The sequence below is a fragment of the Pagrus major genome, chromosome 5 (genome assembly GCF_040436345.1).
Source record: "Pagrus major chromosome 5, Pma_NU_1.0".
Taxonomy (NCBI): domain Eukaryota; kingdom Metazoa; phylum Chordata; class Actinopteri; order Spariformes; family Sparidae; genus Pagrus; species Pagrus major.
The window spans coordinates 14,903,061-14,915,814 of record NC_133219.1 but is presented as its reverse complement, the minus strand read 5'-3'; the positions used below and the strand labels follow the sequence as shown (position 1 = coordinate 14,915,814).

Here is a 12,754-nt window from a genome sequence, read left to right as displayed (position 1 = left end):
CTGGCTGATTATCCGAACAGACATTCAGCATTTTTTTTGATCAGTGTTTTTTTAATCCTATCGTCAATAGAATAGATTAATTTAAAAACTGTGCTACTTTGTCTCTGATGCAGCATGCAGTCTGCAAAGTTACGAGCAACCTAAGTTATTTGACAAATGTAGTGGAGTTAAAAAGTACAATATTTGGCTTTTAAAATGAGAGTAGTAAAGTGGAAGTATACAGTAGCAGAAAATGGATATACTCAAGTACAAACACCTCAAAATTGTACTCAAGTACAGTACTGGAGTAAAGGTGCCTAGTTACATTTAGCAAACAGTAACATATTTGAATATTGATGTGTAATAGTATGAATGTGTAATTATATATGTTGATAATTTGTCATCTACTATCACAAAATATGTGATATACATGTACACTAGTCAAGTGTATATATGATTGGCTGATCTGGTAAGTGCTCATTTATTCCATTTTTCGTTTACTTATTTATCCTTCGATACTGCACAGTACAGTATATCCAAGCATTTATTTAAGTGTATCTCTAATGATGCTTTCCATCATTTTTTCATTGCTAAATGTCTGTAGGTTTATATCCTCCTTCACGTGTTAAATGAGCAGAACAGAAACGATCGTTACACCGATGCACTTAACTGTTAAAGGAAAACATTTTGGTAAACGATGATGAAAAAATCCCAGTCTTTTAAGAGTCAGTTTTAAAGTGCCTATGCATAGTGAAAAGTACATGATCATATTGCATCAATCTGAAAAGCACCGTATGTAGCACATGAGATTCTAAAGATAGTAGTAAGACAGTAAAGAGTTCTTTCCTAAAATGTCAGCATAGTCCTTTATTGTTCTGACGGCAAATATCAGGAATGCAGTCCTGTTAGTTCACCAGCTACAGATACCACAAATAACCTCATCGGTAATTTGAAACACAAGCAAATCACCGTGGTGCAACTCAGGCTGGAAATAAATCTAATTTAATTTTAAAAAGCAACATTATGCTGCCTCTCCCTCAAGTCACATGCTTTAATGTTAGGTCTTATTTTCACTGGTGGAGAACATCATGCATCAATTTCGAAGATGGACTGTATTTATAGTAGCTTCGATTTTAAAAGAGTGATGAGGTCACTGTACAAGGGCTTGGATGAGCCACTGGAAAATGTCAGCTAACAAGTGGACAGCCATCACAGCTGGAGACATCTTCAGCGCACTGAAAGCAGCACTTTAACAGTCACATGTTGAAAAACTGGGCACTCAGTCGGCAATCTGATGCAACCTCAACAACCAGAATTATGTTTTCTCCTGCCAACAACATGTGATTTGTAACGATTTGATAATATGTTCAACGATTTAATCAAAACAAGCAATTTTCGTGCTGCAATCGAAGGAAACAAATGTCTCCAGCGATGATGGGTGTCTCCAAAATATGTAATAAATATGCCAGTTGTGCATTGACTTTCTAATAGAGGGCAAGAGTGTGTGTGTTTTCTGCTGGGATGACTCTTGGTTCTCTCTTGTCTTTAGATACCAGCCTGTTGATATCATTCAACCAACCAATCATGTATTGCCAGCCTCATTCGGGGATTCTGATTGGCACATTGTCACAGGCAACTCTCTTACCACCACCAATGAGTCCCCACGTAGAAAACCCTCACAGCATGAGCTGGAGAAACAGAGAATGCCAGGTGACTATCTTTCTTCTCTTCTCCTTGTTGTGAAGACTGACTGGGCGTCCGTGCCTTTTTTTTCTTGTGTCCCCCCATTCCCTCTCCCCGCCCCTTTTTTTTCTTTCTTTTGTTTTTTTTTTTTTTTTGGTTTTCCTCGCTCTCCTTTCTTACAGAGCATGACCTCCTGAGGCAGGAGCTGAACAACCGCTTCCTGGTTCAGAGTTCAGAGCGGGGCCGGGGGCCGTCCGCCTCGCCGCTGGCCCCCGTGTCGCTCCTGAGGGCCGAGTTTCACCAACACCAGCACATGCACCAGCACCAACACACCCACCAGCACACCTTCACGCCCTTCCCCGCCAGTCTGCCCCCGGCCGCCATCCTCACCCCGCCCACCGCACCCCCCATGGTGCGTACCCAAGCCAGAAATGTGAGGATAAGTAACAAAAAGCTCCCGTAACTTCCCACCCACCCACCTGTCACCCCTCCCGATCTCCTCTTAAATCAGCTCCTCCCTTTTTTTTTCTTTACCCCAAAATACACCAAATCCCGTAGCCGTAGGAACCCTTCCCTTCGAAAAATATGACACTGATTCAGTTTGAATTTTGCTCTTTGATTTCTGCTGCTGAAGTCTGATGAGACATGGGAGCATCACATCTGTTCCAGTATAATAAGGACAAATGCTGGCTGCCACCCCCCTTTACACACACACAAACACACACACACCAGATCGACTACTAGTTTATCCAGATACATGCTAGTCGCTGCTCAGGTCAGTCGAGCCCAACTAAGCACCTGTATACTTTGTTCATCTATAGTGAAATTATTTATAAAACTGTACATCTATGATATGCATCACATTTCATAGAGACCATCTCTGGGACTGCCTGTCAAACAGGTTACCAAATTTAATTTAGATTATTCACCTTCTTAACTTTGACATAGATTCTGCTGTTCAGCATTTGCTCAGGATCAAAAAGGGGATTTGCCTGTCAGACTTTTCAATTGTTTGCATATGGATATGTTTTAAATGGTTTTTAATGTTTTCATTTGCCTGTTCAACAAAGAGCGACAAAGGCGCCATCAAACAGATCTGTGTATGTGAGTGTGTGTATAAATAGGTTTCTGCAGATGTGTATATTTGTGTGCTAGTTTCCTGCAGTGTGTGTGTGCGTGTGTGTGTGCACAACTCAACACCGACCATACTTGCCAATGAGAGTTTTAAGGTCTTGCAGTCGGTCAAATGACTTCATTGCGCATGAAGGGGGAATGACATCACTGCACAACAGTCTTGATAATTTTTGTAATTGCTTCCGTGCTTTGACTGCCATCAAGTCTGGAGAGGGGGGTGGGGGGGTCCACTCTCAGATTAGCACAGAGGAATAAAAGGTTATGACTATTCATCCATCATTTCCAATGCACAGCAGTCTCCGACAGTCGATTGAGACATTTTTAGCTATTTGGCATTAGTCTCATAGATCTGATCCAGTCGTGTCATGACCTCTGATTAAGAGCTTGTGCTCCCATTAAGGCCGTGCTCCAAGATTATCCCCATCCTGTACATTAGAAATCAAAGCTCTGGTATTTATGGCACGGCCCCAGATAAGAATAGAGACCGTGCCGTTATCTGGTCTGCTGTTCATTCCCGACATGGTAGGAATTATATACAGTACACAGGCTGTCTTTGAAGATGAAAAGAGGCGATTTTCCTCATCTCGCTAATGCCGGCATTATGTAGCCCATAATGTGCATACCCCCATCTCTTGTTGGGTCGTTACAATGGAATGTGAGACTGCCATTAATGTCTTCTGCTGTTTTTTTGTCCTTTTAATTGAAACTGTGTTGTTACTTAACTTATGCCTTTTGCCCTCCCTCCCTCCCCTCAGTAACAATGATGTTTTTCCTCTCTTTGGTGCTTGCCTGGAGAGGCAGGAGTAATGATGATGTTGTGGTTGTTTTTACTGTATTGTCATGAAAAAGGCAAACCAAGTGTGGCCCAGTCGTGCAGCCTCTCTCTCTCTCTCTCTCTCTCTCTCTCTCTCTCTCTCTCTCTCTCTCTCTCTCTCTCTCTCTCTCTCCCTCCAGACACACCATGTCATTTCAGCTATGTAACAGTACTTGGCTAATGGCTGTAATTAATGAAATTATGAAGCCTCTATTTTTGTTTATTGTTCAACACCCTCAAGCAGCTGGCTTGCCAAATGGCAGCACTGGGTGTCTTTCCTGCCCCGCCCCCTTGCCCCCTCATGTCTTTGGACAAGGAATATCCTTAATTGTTATAAGATGAAATATTACGCTTTAATTAGCCAAAGCTGTTTACTATAAAACTGTGACAGGCACCATAAATTACAAGGGCAGGAGTTTTTGTTTTTTTCTTTTTCTTCCCAATTTTTTTTTTTTTTTACAAGGCCGTAAAGCGGCCACATTCCCTCTCCTGGTGTCAGACATTAAACAGGCCGTGCCGTCAGAAATGCAGAGGAGCTGTTTAATGAGCTCGGAAGCTGGCTCGCCGTTTCCTCTCAGTAGGCTGTCTGTCTTTGATTTGGGCCCATTATCGCCCACAAACAAGGCCGCCAACACCATTGCTGCCGCTGTGGCCATTTTGCATGCAGATGTGAAAGGCCCCGCTTCACCAGACGGCCCCTGACCTAAACAGTGTCTCCGCCGGCTGCCTAGCCCAACCCACACCCACTCCCTCTTCAACCACCCGTGTCGCTGCACACGCGCACACAGAAACATTGATTCATACCCACTCATTTTCCTGTTTTATGTAAACCCAAAACGCCTGCCAAGAGAGCTTTTTGAAAACACTCGCAAAAAGTACCTGCAAATGGTTTGTGTATTTGCGGAATAGGAATAAGTTACTGTCACTTGTAATTAGCCTGTTTCAAAATAGAGAGCCAGTATTGGCTTGCGAACAGACATACAAAGTCCCCATTCATACACTCGGGAACGTTTTCCCTCTGCTCCCTCTCAGCTTACTGACTAGATTCCCATGTGTTCAAGACATGATCAGAGACATTTTTTTATACAACAATGTAGTTTTTCTAAGGAAAATTCCAGTTGAGGTCCTTCTGGTAAGCATAAGATAGACCACAGAGAAGGTTTTCCTCACATCGATTCAGCCTGTCAAGGTTATATCATGCTAAGATGTCCTGATTTAGCCCCTAATCATTGCAAATGTCATCTACTTGATTCACTTTCAGTGATAAAAGACAGACACGCCAAAGCTCCGTATGATCTTCATGATTTTGTACACAGCGAATTGGCCTCTTTTTGACTAAATCTCTGTCTGGTCTGGTTTTCTAACACCCAAAACAAGCCGTCCGACTCCCATCGAAACCATCAGGACCTGTTAAAAAAGAAAGAAAGAAAAAAAGAAAGCAACCATAGCATTCACACGCAATTAGATTGACATTTTTACAAATTTTCCAGTGAATAGAAACAACTGGTCTGGTTTTAAAAATGGTCTGATTCCCAAGCTGGGCCTCCACGCCCAACGTCTGTATGCTCAATTGGAAAATCATGCAGGCTGTCTTCATCTTGGCAGTCTGCTAAAGCGGTTGTATTGTTAGTAATTTAACTGCCTATCTGACCATGCAGTTTAAGTAAACCCATGACCAGTGCAAGCCAGCTGCTTTACCCCAGGGCTTATTATTCTGGATCAAAACCCTGCTTATTACCAGTTACAGATGTTGATCATGTGTTTTGTTTTTGTGATGTAAACATAATGAGACATTGTTATTAAAGAAGGCTTTTGCTTGAGGGATTTTGGTAAAGTAGATCATTTTGTGGACTTAAGTTTCCTAATCCTTTTCTCTCTTGTGTCTTCCAGTTCGACAAATACACCCCCAAACTGGACAATCCATTCATCAGACATTCAAACGTGAGTTTCTTTTTGTCATTCCAATTACAATTTGCATTCAGCAAATCAAATATTTGACATATTTGAATGTTGCCGTGAAAGCATTTATCGTGGCCGTGGTTTCATGTGTGCATATGCTTGAGTCCTGTACGTATCTCTGTATGATTTTGTTTTGTGTCTTTTTGTGTCTCCCATCCTCCTCTTCTCTCCCCAGTTCTTCCCCTCCTATCCCCCCACCATGCCAGGCATGCCCCCGCTGCTCCCACACTCAGGACCCTTCAGCTCGCTGCAAGGAGCCTTCCAGCCCAAGGTCAGCCCCACATCCCTATCCTCAACCCACGCTCTACAAACAGCCAGAGAATTTAATTAAGATAGCACCGGCAACACAATTGGAAAAACTCCCTAGCGCACACAAGGCAAACTAAAATTTTAAAATGCAAGTTAACTTTTTTGCTCTTCATGAGGTGACATGCACTGAAAAATGCAAGAAGAGTCACTGCATCAAAGTGGTAAAATCACATGTGTAACATACTGTATCAAGCACCCCAGGCCATTATTATTTGTTGTTTGTCATCGCTCGATGAAATCTAAGTTGTACACTACACATAACATGAATACATATAAATATTTTAATTAGGAAAAGATTAAAATAGATTTAAACAAATAAAACAATTTATTATACATAATATATAATTATAAATACATGTTATATACATATATTTTCATACACCTATATACCCATAAAGCAATAATTCTATTGGCCATTTTTTTGAGTTTATGCCTGCAGATATCCTTCAAGGGTATATCTGTAGAAGGAAAAGAAAGTTCAGGTAACATACTGCACTTATACTACTACAGTCCATTAGATATTTTACCACACAAAATTTCTCAGAGCCCTGTTCACTGAAGATGTAAATTAGGATCCTAATACACATCACCCCATCCCATTTAAATCCATAAATCCATCGATATTACTCAGTCAGACTTGACTGGACCAGAACCAGGGTCAGTGTTGTGTGTGGACCCGAGCCATGCCAAAGATAAAAAAGCGATGTCTGTCCACTTAGGAGAGCAAAGGAGAGAAGATGCAGTGGCGGTGGGGATGTGAGGGATGGGAAGGGGTGGGAGGATGCGGGTCTGTCTGGCAGATGCCCAGCGGCTGTGACCCGGTGTAAGCCACCAATCAAAGCTGGCCTAAATCCTCTGGCCCTATTCCCAGAGGGCTCTGTCATGGAGGGGCCCTTTTGTCAAAGGCCCCTCCAGATGGTTCAAGGAACAGCCTCATGTGCCCAAAGCCCCTGCTAAGTATTCTTAGAGAGGAGCTAGTGAGGGAGGGCTTGGGACGTGTTTGTTTGTTGGGGGCTGGTGACCGAGGTCACACCGAGGATCTTCCATCCCTGATCTACAGTAGGGATGGATTAATGAGGCTGATCTGGGCACTTGCACTCCGAAGACTTAAAGAGGAGATCGGAGAGATCAGAGATGTGTTACTCTGGCATGGTGCCTGCAGCATCATTGCAGTATTATTTACTGACGTCAGCTGTACAGTGGCAGTCGTTGAGGATTAGTGAGCTATAGTAATACTGACGGAGGACATAAGGTTAGAGGGATGCTGGCATCACTAGCTCAAGGATCTTCTAGTGGATTTAAAACAGAGTTTCTGACATAAGCGTTGATGTAATACTGTATATCTGCATTTTATGGGAGGACATTGAGGTGAAGTGAAACCAAGGACTATAATAGTTATTTCAATGCATTCTCTAAGGTACAAAATTACAATTAAACATAACTATTCCTGTTTATGCTGAGGTATATGACATCATAATACCTCCTAAAGTTGTGTATGTTGTAGTTGTTCTTTATTTCTATAATCTTTAAATGTTATAACTATTGTAGATCTGATTGATCACCATGTATCTCTTTCCTTTTGTCTCTCTCTCTCTCTCTCTCTCTCTCTCTCTCTCTCTCTCTCTCTCTCTCTCTCTCTCAGGCATCCAATCCCATCGATGTCGCGGCACGTCCCGGAGCAGTACCTCACACACTCCTACAGAAGGATCCACGGGTAAGCAGCAGGCCAATAGCATCCTGATCCATCTAGTAAAAGCAACACGTGTCGTATGTACAATATGTGTCTCGTAAAAAGTTGTGAATGCATGTATTTGCATTAACATCTTTTGAGACAGAGCAATTCTTCTCATGCATATCTGTCGTCACAGACAGAGTGCCTGAAGGATAACCCAGTATGATTTGAGTCTCCCAACACTGGCAATTTCTGAGCTCTGCAGAACTGCACATATTGGCTCCTCATCTGTGTTGTTGGTGATAGTAATTGTCTGTTTGTCCATACAGATAACAGATCCATTCAGGACATCTGTTAGGGTAAGTGTTTGCCTTGTCTAATGTTTCACATCTCTGGCCAGGCCACAAAGTCTAAAACTGCAAATTCTTCAACAATTCCTGATCAAGGAAATGCAGGGTTTTGGCTGCATTTAAGGTTAGCTTTGAGATCTCTCTTGGTCTAAAGTCGGGGTTAGATTTTCTTAATCCGTTGCCTGGTTGAAAATTCGAACGAGTTCCCACTTTGTAGTTTGGCCAGAAAATCTTAATGCCAGAATCCATTTTTAGCTCCTCTACATCAAAGCCAGCAGGCTAACCTCAGTTTCTCTCTAAATTTTTAGAAACCTGGCAAGTGGTGCGCAGTGCATGTCCAGATCGCATGGCAGATCTACCACCACCAGCAGAAAATGAAGGTGCGTGAGATGGATAATGATGTCCTGCAGGAATCTTGCTGTCATGTAAACCCAGATACAGTATAGTGGTAATGGAGTAAGTGGGGGATGGTCATGTAATAGCTAAATCTTTTCATGAAAAATAATCTATAATCGTCTGGATGGATTCAAAAAAAGACCACGTGGGTGGGTGGGAAAAGGCAGATTACTAACAAGTAACAGAAGGCTGTAAAAGTTAATGATGATTGGAAAACCAACAAAAAGTGTGGCTCCTCTTATTAAGTGTTCTCTAAGTCTTCAACACATTCTTAAAAATACAGCAAGGTCACATTGCTTTCGCATTAGGCTCTGTGCATGGATCCTTCTGCCTGAAGAGATCATACAGTTCCATATTTAGTCGTATTGGCCAAAATGCAACATGTGAACCAAGACAAAAAAAATGCTTGTCTGCAAATTCTCCTCTCACTGACAAAAGGATGGTGTGGCCTTGCCATGGAGATCCTCTGCTAATGCCTCTGGCCCAGTGGTGTCAGTTCTTCTTGGGCCCTGGACCCTGTTACTAAGGATTTAGTGTCCCTAATCAGCTTACATATATTTGTTATAACACAGTTGGCTAGAATTGGAGACATGGAGCCTTTGTTGACGTATCTGTCTTCCTCTGATCTCTCACCCACTGTAGCCGAGGATAAATCCCTCTCACTCTGCTGCTGGAAATGTTTGGTACCGTTGTCTACCGACCTAATTTTCTTTGTCTGTCTCCCCCTCCTTGTCTCTGCCTCTCTCGGCTATAGCAAATGCAGCTGGATCCTCACAAACTAGACATGAATGGGAAGCTGGACCTGTTCAGTCGACCCCCAGCTCCAGGAGTCTTCCCAGGGTTCCCTTACCCTCATGACCTGGCACGACCCCTCTTCTCTTCCACAGGTCAGTGGGGTCTCCCAGTACCCAGTGCAGGGTGATGAACTGCACCTTCTGAGACAAATCATTCGAAAAAATTAAAGTAATCCCGCTTCTAAAGCCTTCCAATGCCAGTTTTGTCTTCATGCAAATGAGCGTTTATAGCCGCCTCTCCAAATTGTTCCACCACCACTGTAATGAAATGGCCTTATTTTTTTTCTCTCCTCTCATGTAATGTTCACTTAATTATAGTGCTTTTGTAGCAAATGTTTTGCCAGTAAAGGGAGTCAGATATGTCTATGAATATGGATGACTCTCAGTTAGGTAATTGACTGATTTGCCCTGCGTTGGAGGGCAACAGAGAGGCAAACGGCCTTTGACTGGTAATTATGCAGTGGTGTGTCAGAGGCACTCCTGTAATTGGTTCTTTCATTAACAATTCATGGAATATGGGTGATGGTAACAGTGTTTTGTGAAAGAGGCCCGCTTGTTGCGCAGTCAGGAACTGACCTCAATAAGCAACTATAGATTCACATCTAAACATGCAACAGCTGAAATGAAAGCAAAATATCCATTGTTAATTCGCTTATTGGCATTATTCAGCCATCTCCAGCTTGCATGTATATTCAACAGGTTTTTGATGCTGTAGCAGAAAAATACTTATGCGTATACACTTAATACGTTGTTATTTGCTCACATTAACAGTTTCAGTTCTGGTTGACCACAGGGGTCAGAGCTGTGCAGAAGCCGAAAACGGCCATGCTTGCAATTTTTTTTAATGGCGTTATTTCTAGATCACAAATTATTCATGTTGTTATTTCAAGATCACGAGATAATCAATCTGTTACCACAAGAAAATAAGGTCATATACTGTAGGTTTCCTCATATTACTTATAATGTTTTGAGTGCCATGACCAAATTCATAGATGGCATCTCGACAACTGTAGCGGCTGTAGCAAGCTGAAAATGTTGAGTACCCATTATCGATCAACACATCAGACTATGCTTAAATCTTACTTATTTATATACATACTTTACTGTACCATTCAAACACCCAGCAGTATGGGTATTTTCTTTTCCAGTTCCCCAATGCCAATGAGGATTTTTTTGGTTGTAGCTTACTGGATTTGACAACTGTTAGCCTTACAATTATCAGCCAAAATGTAAATATCCTCATATCAACTCTTGCAAAAACACTCTTACAACAAATTGCAAAAGTAAATGTGCTTTGCTTTGAAACTCTTAAACCCACCCTACAGAGCAGTGTGTGTATGTCATGATCCTCTCTTATAAATAGTATGAATTCGCCTTCTGATATAGACATGAGACACGAGATAAAAACATGAATTAACCTGTTATTAATCAAACCAAATAATAAACTTGTGATCTCTAGATAACAGCATTAAAAAATAATTACAAGCATGGTGCTTCTCAGCTTACTTGGAATTCTGTTTCTAATTAAGATAAATTTCGGATTGTCTTCGCATGGCTAGTTAGAGAATGTATGACTTCCTGACTGGATAATAATAAGATGGTTTCGTCCTCTCCGCTCTGATAGGCTCCGGCCACCCAGCTCCCTCTCCATACGGCCACGCCCCCCACCCCAGCGGCTTCCTGCCTCCTAGCCATTTGGCAGGTAAGTGTAAGTATAACCCCCCGTTCAATTTTTTTTTATTCATTTATCTCCTCTTCTTTCTCTCTCACTCCCTCTCTCTCTCTTCTGCACTCATGTTTTAAACACATTACAGGCCACCGGGGTGTGATGTGAAGCCTAGATATTTCTAGTTTTCATCTGAGGTTCATGTCAGGGTTAATATGGAGTCCAGCTGGCCACTGTAGTCAGTCGGTTGCGGCAATTCTTGAATAAACTCAAAGTTCATGGTAATGGAGAGCTTAGCCATCATATAATCAGACAGTATGATTCATAATACAGTCTTTAATAACTCTGTCTGGGGTTGTTAAAGAGACGTAGCCTGCCCAGTATTCCTCACTTGTTTGGACAACCTATATGCAGTGCTACAGCATTTATGAATCTATCTTTTATATGCTTGCAAAGTTGATTTTGTAATTCTTAGGAGTAATGGAAGGTAGTTAGAGTTGTTGGATTTATTTGTGTAATAACTTTTTTTTTTGCATTTATTTTCCACCATTCTATCTGAGACACTGTTTGGGATGTCGATTTCATGGAATAAGCCCTTGAGTCAATCCATTTTGTGCTCATAAATGCATGGTGCACTGAGGAGGAAGATGTAGCAAACAATATTTTTTCCTGTCCAGGGAATTTATGTGTGAGGCAGAGGAGAGCTTTCAATTGTTTTTCTGATATATTAACAAACCCCAGAGCTGAAAATCCTAAAACCCTAATCTGTTGATAAGTTCTGCATTTCCTGATGGATTTTGCTGAATTAAAATGGGACTGCAAATTAACAGTTGATGAATGTTGTTCACTGACTTCTCAGGGTAAATATTTGTATTTTTCCTATAAATTTGGAGGCTCTAGTCTGCGTCAGTGGAGCCCATCAGACACTGATTCCCCAGTTAAATCATTGTGGACTGTCTAGCCTAATTTTCACAGCCTCTAGTTCCCCTGCCCTTCCGCAGTCTATTTTCATCTCAGCTCCAACAACTCAAAACTAATTTCCCCATCAAACAGTGTTGTTCCACTAGCCCCAGCAGGGTCATAGGCACTCCACTTCGGTCAGTGGCAGTGAATCCAGCATCCAAGCGGCCTGGCTACTGCAGGATTACCAGGCAGAGAGCTAGGGTGGCAGCGCTAAAAAACAAACCACAGCTCGCTTGTAAGAGAAAAGCCGAGTGGAACGGGTTGGTGTTGGGGTGAGCACCGCTAGCCAGCCCCCACCCTTTTGCTAATCCCTGTTTGGCATTTTACAGATCCTTTCAGTCGCTCCAGTTCCTTTGGCGGCCTCGGCAACCTTTCAAGCAGTGCCTTCGGAGGATTAGGCAACCCCTCGCTTGGTAAGCGCTGGCCCCCTCTCCTCCACCACCGCTCCCCCCTTCAATCTGGCCCCTGTGGCCAGTAACAGAGCAGAACAGGGCAGCGTTAGACCACAGGGAGAGCCAGGAGGGGAGGAAAAAAAAAAAAATCAAGACACTTAGCTCTAGTTTCTGTGTCAAAACAGCCATAGCCCAGGGAAGGCCAACTAGGCAGTACAACACACCACAGCAAACATCATCCCTGCCTCCACTTCATCCACCAACCATGTCCCAAACAGCCTGGCTTTAATCTGGCTGCACTGCTGCCAACAGGCACTCTCAGGTCCGCTGTTTGGTGGCAGTTCATCAATTAATTATTGGACAAGCCCCTTCTGCACCACCATGGAGGGCTTTCTCTTTTCCCCCCTGCATCCCTCTCTCTATGCCTTTCTCTCTTTCTCTCCGTCCCTCCTATTTTTTGTGTGCCAAATCGGTCACCCTGTTGTGAAAATGGATGTGATTGGAATAGACATGCTGTGGAATGCTAAGGTCTCCCTTGGCTTTTCACAGCCCTCAACTCTAGAGGGCAAGTAAGTCTCCCCTGTTCATCCAGTTCAAAGAAAGGGAGGGGGGGAAACCTTTTAGCCCCAAAGCAAATGAGTAG

At 42.6% G+C, this 12,754-nt stretch overlaps 1 protein-coding gene across 9 annotated transcripts in view; it reads left to right on the top strand.

Moving 5' to 3' along the window:
- The window catches only part of fbrsl1 (fibrosin-like 1), a 286,306-nt gene that overhangs the window by 269,900 nt on the left and 3,652 nt on the right, over positions 1 to 12,754 (top strand). For 4 of the 9 annotated variants that reach the window (XM_073465902.1, XM_073465901.1, XM_073465900.1 and 1 more), the window contains 9 exons: positions 1,845 to 2,095; positions 5,501 to 5,551; positions 5,745 to 5,840; positions 7,521 to 7,592; positions 7,880 to 7,909; positions 8,209 to 8,280; positions 9,051 to 9,183; positions 10,715 to 10,798; positions 12,049 to 12,132. In XM_073465902.1, coding sequence (XP_073322003.1) covers positions 1,845 to 2,095; positions 5,501 to 5,551; positions 5,745 to 5,840; positions 7,521 to 7,592; positions 7,880 to 7,909; positions 8,209 to 8,280; positions 9,051 to 9,183; positions 10,715 to 10,798; positions 12,049 to 12,132 — 873 coding nt within the window. Of the gene's footprint in view, positions 1 to 1,528; positions 1,690 to 1,844; positions 2,096 to 5,500; positions 5,552 to 5,744; positions 5,841 to 7,520; positions 7,593 to 7,879; positions 7,910 to 8,208; positions 8,281 to 9,050; positions 9,184 to 10,714; positions 10,799 to 12,048; positions 12,133 to 12,754 lie in introns of all 9 variants that reach the window. The other 5 variants (XM_073465899.1, XM_073465904.1, XM_073465905.1 and 2 more) reach the window with 5 other exon arrangements.